Source organism: Neomonachus schauinslandi, chromosome 5, assembly GCF_002201575.2.
Source record: "Neomonachus schauinslandi chromosome 5, ASM220157v2, whole genome shotgun sequence".
In the NCBI taxonomy this organism is placed as follows: Eukaryota; Metazoa; Chordata; class Mammalia; order Carnivora; family Phocidae; genus Neomonachus; species Neomonachus schauinslandi.
The window spans coordinates 158,985,208-158,992,635 of NC_058407.1; the positions used below are offsets into that span (position 1 = coordinate 158,985,208).

The following is a 7,428-nucleotide window of genomic DNA, read 5'->3' on the forward strand; positions in this document are numbered from 1 at the left end:
GGGGGGGGGGGGGGGGGGGGGGCCGCCCCCCCCCCCCCCCCCCCCCCGGGGCGCCCCGCCGCGCCCGGGGGGGGGGGGGGGGGGGGGGGGCAACGTGGGGACAGATGGGACGTCGGGGTGGGGAAAAGGAGAGATCAGACAGGGACATCAGACACCAAGGGAGGAGGGGGTGGGGGATCAGACCAAGCATCCCCAAGAAGGACAGGCCCAAGGCAAGACCGACAAGGGGCAAAGACGAGGCCGAGGAGGATGGATCCAGGAGACACACAGGTGATGGAACACAGGGGTCTGATGGAATGGGAATGCACCAACCCGACTTCCACTTCCTCCCGGCTCCGGCACGGAGCCCTCTGCCTCCCTACGTCCTCAGTGTCCTGCTCCCCCTTCCAAAGCCCCGCACCCAGGGACCTTCACTACCCTACTCTCCCTCACGAAGCTGCTCCTCCTCACAGCCCCCCGCCCCGTCTTTCTGGCACACACACCTCCTCACTTCTTGGGTGCACGGGCACCTCCTCCCCTGCAGACCTGCTCTGCTCACCCTGCTGTCGCTGGGAGGACACGACATAGCTGACAAGAACAACGTCACTGGAGCCTCCAGACTCCAGAGGGATGGGGTGCACCCGGAAATGCTCGAGCATATCGAAAATGGACTGGAACCACAAGTGCTGGACCCGGCACTGACCCTCCTCGTTCAGCGACAGGCGCAGGTGCTGAGGGCAGGGCGGGCAAGGTGAGGCAGGAGCCCATGCCCCTGCCCGCTCCAGAAGCCCCCGCCCCCCCACCCCCCTGCAAGCTCCCTGCAGGGAACACAGCCTTTTCCTCACTCACCTTGGCCTTGCCCTGGAAGTTGAAAGTGAGCACGTATTCGCCCCGCCTCGTCTCACTCTGCCGAACCAGGAAAACACCGTGGGAGCCGGCGCCTCCGGCTAGCACTAGCTGCGCGGCCTTGAGTCGAGAGAGCATCCCGTGGAACCAAGGGTACCCTGAGAGGGGCTGCTCCCCTTCGCCTCCCTCTGACTCCCCCTGGAACAGGAATGATCCTTCAGGAAGGAGAGAGGGAGGGAAACCAGGCTGTCAGGGAAGCCTCCCCCATCCTGGGAGAAGAGAAGCCTTGCTTTCCCTCCACCTGTCGCTCCCCGCCACCGCCACCCCCGTCTGATCCCTCAGGATCCCGAGACAAGAGTTTCAGGAAGGCGGGCAACCGGGCCCGGAGGCAGACACACGCTCTCACCTCTGGTACCTGTGGCCGCTTCCGGAGTGTCCAGGGGTGGGTAGGGGGCTGCGAGTGGATGAACTGTGCCCGCTGGGGGCCCCTCTTCAATGGGGATGCGGGGGGGCAACTCTGGGGGAAGCAGTTCCATTGAGTCAAAATGGGAAGCAGCAATGGAAGCGGAACTGGGGGAGATGGATGCCGAGGGGCGGTCTGAAAGGCCCCCATAGGCCCCTGGAAAAAAAGGGAGGAGGGTGGAGTTGAGAACTGGAGAAACTACCCTGCATGTGCCGGCAGTCAGCGGGCTGAGGTGCCTGCCCCTTCCTCGGGCACTGGCCCGTCGGTCGGACCCACGACTCCTGAGGCTCCAGGCACTGCTAAGGGGCCGCAGTGTTACTGCAAGGACGTCCTGGGATCCAAATGTGCCCGTTTTTTCTGAATCAACAGCTGAAATGACAGCGACTGTTACGGGGGAGAATCCCTCAAGTATTCTCGCATTAAAGAGCATCCTTTTTTGGCCTACAGGACCAAGTCCCCAACTCTCAGAGGCATCAAAGATCCTCCTTCTATTAATTGGCCCAACCCAACCACCCTTTCACGTTAGTTTGTATTCCCGGAGCCTCTGCGTGAGGCTGATCATCCTGTCTGATTCTCCCAAAGCTCCAGGGCTCTCCCTACCTCACGGCTGTGCTCTGGCCATCTGCTTCCTTCCTCCAAGCCCTGTTCTTTTCTGTCACCTCCCCTGTGTGGTATCCTGTCTATTCCACCTTCCCCGATTCTCTTCCTCCTCTGAGCTCCCAAGGCGCTTCCCACTTGTGCTGCTCAGAGGACACGAGGCACAGGCTCTCCACTTCGGAGTCCTGCTTTCCCCAGGGAGTGATAGCTCGTCAACTCAGCTAGACTGGGAGCCCGCAGAGAGGACAGGAAGCGCGTCTCAGGCATCTCTGGGTTTCCCCATCCTGCCCCAAAGCCTAGCACAGGGTCCAGTATGTACTCGGGCAGGCCCGAACCTACGGGAATGTCGTAGCTGTGTGTGGGGTCCGGAGAGCAGGGGGGCAGGGAGCAGACTGGCACAGCCCCGGTCTTTGTCAGGGCCTCTCAGGTGACCTCCGAAAAGCCATTTCCCCCTCCCTGGTCTTAGCTGCCTGAGGGGAATGGAAACGAGGGGACTTGGGAGGTCCATCCTAGCTCCAAGATTCTTCAATCCATCTGTTTACTCAGTGAGCACAGCCAGGGTGCCTGGCGCCACGAAACCTAAACTAGAACAGAGGAGCAGGACAAAGGGGATACTGGCATCTGGAAAGGTGAGCTGGGCCAGGTGGACGCATGTCTCTGGGCATGTATGGTTGGGCCTGTGTACGTCCGGCCAAGAAGTAAAGACTCAAGATCTGGTAGCATCGACATACGTACAGAGACGCAGAGTAAAAGCAAAACAAATACGTGAACGAAGTGTTCCAGAAGCTTGGGGAAGAGAGCTGTTCTCGCCAGGCAGAGCGGAGGTCTGCACGAGGCTTATGGCAAAGGAGGAAAGGCCAGGCACAGGAAGCTGGAAGGGAGTTGGCGTGGGGCTCGTGCAAAGCGGGATGGGGATGGTTCTGAGTGGCCGTCTGTGGCGTGGCACGTCCTGGGACAAGTGAGACATTCGGTGGGAAGGGGTGGGCAGTTGAGGGGCAGGAATGGGGTGCACGGTCGAGTCGGGAGAGAGGGGCCGGGCCTGGTGTGGGGGGCTCCGAAGTCCACAGCCCTGTGAAGTTCCACCCTTACCCTGCGACAGGCGGTCGTTGCTCTCGCTGGCTCCCAGCAGCAGATCCTGGCCGGGCAGACTCTCTGAGTGATTGAGGCAGGGCAGCTCCAGGCTGTCTGTGTTCTCCCTTGTAAGGAATGAGGTCCCAGGGGACAGGGGGAGGGTCATGGGGCGGGGACTGGTGGCAGGGCAGGGTCTGCGGAGACAGAGACAGGGAACATGGTGCTGTGAGGACACCCAGCAGGTGAGAGGCCCCAGGCTGCTCCCCCGCCCCACCTGGGCCCCTCGGTGACAGCAGGCAGGCTCCTCACCCCGGGCTCAGGCACTCTTGGATGTCAGACACCCAGGCCTTCACATGCAGAGCATCGGCTGTCTCCAGGATGTACTCCGAGGGGCCTTCCACCTGTGAGGACAAGAGCAGGCCCACAGGCCACTTCCAGGTCCAGGGGCCGTAAGCCAACCCTAAGGAGAACGAGAACATCCTCCCCCTCTTCCCTCCTCCTGGGGAAGCTACAGCCCCAGGGACACGCTCTCCAGGCCCTGGACACACAGGCACCTCTTTCCACGAAGCCCCTGGCTTCAACCTGCTACGCAAGCTTGCTCCCCAGTACGAGCGCTCCACGAGGGCAGGAGCCCAGAGCTCCTACCTTAACCACAAACGTGTTCTCCCGGTCGGGCATCTCCAGGGCTGTGGTCGTCCGCACGTCCGTGATGGTAGAGCAGGGAATGCTGAGTCGAGGCCGAGACGCCTGGGCGGGGAAAGAGAACAAGATCCAAACTGTCGGTGTGCAGGGACCACCTCTCACTTCCCTCCAGAGATCTGTCCTCTTTCCTTCTCTGTCCTAAGGGAGTCAGACAAAGGGTCCTAGCACTACTTTTTCAGTCCTGCCCACAGCTACTACCCCAGAGTCAAGAGCTAGCTTTAAAAACCAAAGTGAGCAATAAAACAAAACTAAACTGAACCAAACCCAAGCGAGCAAAGCTAAGCACGTGGGCTGTTCCACTCTGGTGGCTCAGTCGCCCGCTCCCAGTCACCCACCCTCCTCAGGGCCTCACCTTGGGCGGTACAAAGAACTCCAGACGACTTCCTCCTCCTCCTTCTCCTTCGCTTCGGAGCAGTAAGCGACACTTCTGCCACTGAGGCTGCCCTCCTCCCCCCGAGGTAGGCCCAGCTGCCCCTCCTCCTCCCCGGCCCACTCCAGCTGGGTCAGGGGCTGCCTCTTCAGCCCCCATGAAACTCAGCAGCTCTTCCCTCTGCACCATCCCTGCTCCATCCTTCAAGGCCCCGCCTCCCCGACTGAGTCTCAGCCTCTCAAATCGGTGAGTCCATCGGTCCCCAGGGGATGTTCCATCACTAACCAGTCCCCTGCCAATGGTCCCGGCCCCGCCAGAGGAGTTGGAGTTGCTGTTTCCACCCAAGACTGGGGGGCCTGATGAGGTCTCAAGGGGCCCGGCCGGGGAGGGAGGGTCAACCGTCCCCCGCCACTGCAGGATGCCACGGACTGAACCGCGGACGGAGCGACCCACTGAGCGGAGGGAGAAGCGTTTCTTTAGCTTCGGCTTCGAGGAGGTCGTAGAAGAGGAAGAGACTGAGGAAGGGAGGGGGCCGGCCAGGTCCTCAGATGATCGAGAAGGGCCCAGCACAGCCAGGGGCCCGCCCACCCTGCAGCTCTCAAGGGACAGGTCATGTGGCGGGATCTCCGCAGCAGGACTCAGGGGTGCCAGGATGGGTGGCGAGAGGGAGCCGGAGGCCCGGGCCACCTCAGCTTCAAAGTGCTGCAGGAAGAGTTCGGCAAAACGGCGGGAGAAGGCAGCCTCAGCCCCGGGCCCTGCGTACTGGGGGTGGGAGGCCAGGTAGAGGCGAAAACGGCGGGCAAAATCCAGGGCAGCAGCCCGGGCATGGGACTCGCAGAATTCCCGCCAACTAGGAGGAGGGGGTGGTGGCAAAGGCGGAGGAGAGGGGGAGGCCCCATCCTCCGGGGAAGGGGCACCATTCATGACGGTCCCCAGGAGGCAGAGAGGGGGAGCCTGTGGGGAGGGGCAGCAAAGAGGGAAGCGGCCAGAAGACACGGGGTGAGCGGCAGCAGCTGCAGAAGGAAGAGAGGCACATACACCGAGTCACTGCTGAGGGGGGACTGGGGGCCGCGCCCCGCCCCCAGCCGGACTCCCCACTCTGGCCAGGACTCCTTGGAGAGCCATGGGGAACACCACACCACCCCCCCTTCCCTTTCCCAGATCCTCACACCGGCTGGCTCCCCGGGATCCAGCCCCGCACCTTCCCTGCTGCCTTCCCCACCCCACTCCCCCTGGCTCGGGTTCCAGGAGTGACAGACGGCCGTGGAGCACCTTCCTCTAAAAAGGAATCTTTATCACTCATGCCACCTCCCTTCTCTAAAACAGGTCCTTCAAGATTTATCACATGCTTCCCATGTGCTGTTCTTACCTTTCCCTGCAACAGGCTTTAATAACCTTGACAACAGATGAGGAAACCAAAGCTCAGAAAAGTTTCAGAACTCCAAGCCTACGGCTTTGCCCACTGCACAGTGCTCGTCCCCAGGGACTGGCTGCCCCGGCCTCAGGCACGGCCCCTCACTGCCCCAGCTCTCAGGGGAGCTAGGTCTGTAGCACTTACAGACCCTGCCTCAGGGGTCCTGAGGTCCAGCTCTGAGGAGGGAGGCTGCTCAGGAAGGAGGATGGATGGATGATGGATTGAAACCGCACTTGTCCTGAAGGCGGACCCCAGGGCCCAGCACCCCGGCACCCCAGCACGGTGTGACCGAGGCTCAGAATGGTCACAGCCCGCTTCTTTGGTGCCCCTTCAGCCTGGGGCCCAGAGGCAGCAGCACCAGGCAGGGAAAGACTGTGGGTTGGGTCAGAGCAAGTCTCTGTTGGCCACAAAGTAAATAAAACATAACAGGGAGTTGGGGCTCTAGGCTTTTTCACTTCCTCTTCTTTCACTGGGGAGTGTGCCCTAAAGGCTGGTTAGCCTGGTGGTTAAGGCTATGGGATCTGGAGTTGGACTTGGGATGAAATCCCAGCTCTGCCACCTATTAGCTGGGTGATCTGGAACAGACTGTATGTCCTCTCTGAAGTGCAGATTTATAGCTATAAAGCAGAGCTAATGATCCCTAACCCATAGAATCGTTGGGAGAATTAAATGGAACATGTCAGGGCTCGACACAAAGTAAGCACACAATAAACCACCGCTATCATTACTATCTTTATGGGTTCCAATTCTTCTAAAAGAGAAATGAAAAAAGAAGAGGCCTCCCAAGATCTTACAACTAGCAAGTGGCAGAGCTGGGCATGGCATTTATAACCCATGGCTCTTTGTTAGTGTTCCTCCCCCATATTATACTGGAAGATGACTGGCACCAGGACTGGGGGGGGGGGGAAGCTCAGGAAAGTCTCCCCAAACCTCAGACTCCTGTTCAGACCGACAATCAGCGACCCTCCCCTTCCTCCTTGGCCTAGACCCTACACATTCAGATGGCTCCAACTGCAGGGACAATTCCAAACCAACGAGAAGAAGCCAAGAGATGCAAGAGTCATGGAGCACAGGGGAACCGAGCCAAGAAGTGCAGACACAGCAGGGAGACCAATCTCCAGGCAGAGGCCACCTCAGCTCACACAGGCCCACCCAACCCTCTGCACCACAGGCAGACCCAGCCCCCTTCAGGCCCGCTGACCCTGCGGCTCCTGAGCTGGTGACTCAGTTTCTCTTCTGCCAAGCAGGACTCAGACACATTTTCCCGGTGCACCTGCCTCTTGGCTCAGTTCTCAAATTTCCCGAAGGGCGGGTGGTGGAGGGTGCAGGCTCCGCTCCCGGCTCGGACCCTCTGGGCCCGGTGGTCAGTGCACTCCGACCCGCTCCTACTCCCTGGACACCCTCGACCCACCCATTCCCCGGAGCCGCAGCCTCCTCGGGACCAGCCCCGTCCGCTGCACTCTGCGGAGCCGAGCACCCCTCCCGCCTCTGGCCCCCCTACGCCCGCCCCCACCCAGGTCTCCTCTCAGGCGCCGGGGCCGGGTCGCGGAGAGGGAAGAGGTACTTGAAGAGGGGGGGTTCCGGTTCCGGTCCCACCTGCATCTCGGTCCCCGCGGTTTGCTCCGGCGGCGGCGGCAGCTCCCGCTCCCTGCCCCTCCCCCCGCACTCCGCGACTAGCTCCCAGGCCGCCTCTGCGCAGGCGCCGGGACCCCTTTTCCCGTCACCGAAGGAAGCGACCATAGAGAAGAGCGGCGAGAGGGAAGGGCACCTAAACACTCACTTCCGCCATCCTCCTATTCCGCGCAAACCCTTCGAGGCCTGAGAGGAGGGGATTCTCTGGAGGCTCAGGGGCTTCTCCGGTTGCACCTAAAAGGGACCGCAAAAGCCACCGTAGGAAGGGGTTCCCAGCAGGTGCCCTCCCGGAGGAAGCTCGGCACAAAGGAGAGGTGTCAGCCGTAGAGAAGCCAGCTTAGGGGATAGAGTCCC

The 7,428-nt window shown here is 61.2% G+C and overlaps 1 protein-coding gene across 4 annotated transcripts in view; it reads right to left on the reverse strand.

Moving 5' to 3' along the window:
- SH2B1 (SH2B adaptor protein 1) overlaps positions 1–7,120 on the reverse strand; it is an 8,304-nt gene extending 1,184 nt beyond the window's left edge. The window contains exons 1-8 of one of the 4 annotated variants that reach the window (XM_044915094.1): positions 7,039–7,120; positions 4,011–5,041; positions 3,602–3,703; positions 3,266–3,357; positions 2,975–3,150; positions 1,241–1,444; positions 829–1,040; positions 539–710 (exon numbers count right to left, since the gene is read on the reverse strand). In XM_044915094.1, coding sequence (XP_044771029.1) covers positions 539–710; positions 829–1,040; positions 1,241–1,444; positions 2,975–3,150; positions 3,266–3,357; positions 3,602–3,703; positions 4,011–4,952 — 1,900 coding nt within the window. In that variant the 5' untranslated portion in view covers positions 4,953–5,041; positions 7,039–7,120. Of the gene's footprint in view, positions 1–482; positions 711–828; positions 1,041–1,231; positions 1,445–2,974; positions 3,151–3,265; positions 3,358–3,601; positions 3,704–4,010; positions 5,042–7,038 lie in introns of all 4 variants that reach the window. The other 3 variants (XM_044915096.1, XM_044915095.1, XM_044915097.1) reach the window with 3 other exon arrangements.
- Positions 7,121–7,428: the final 308 nt, after the last annotated feature.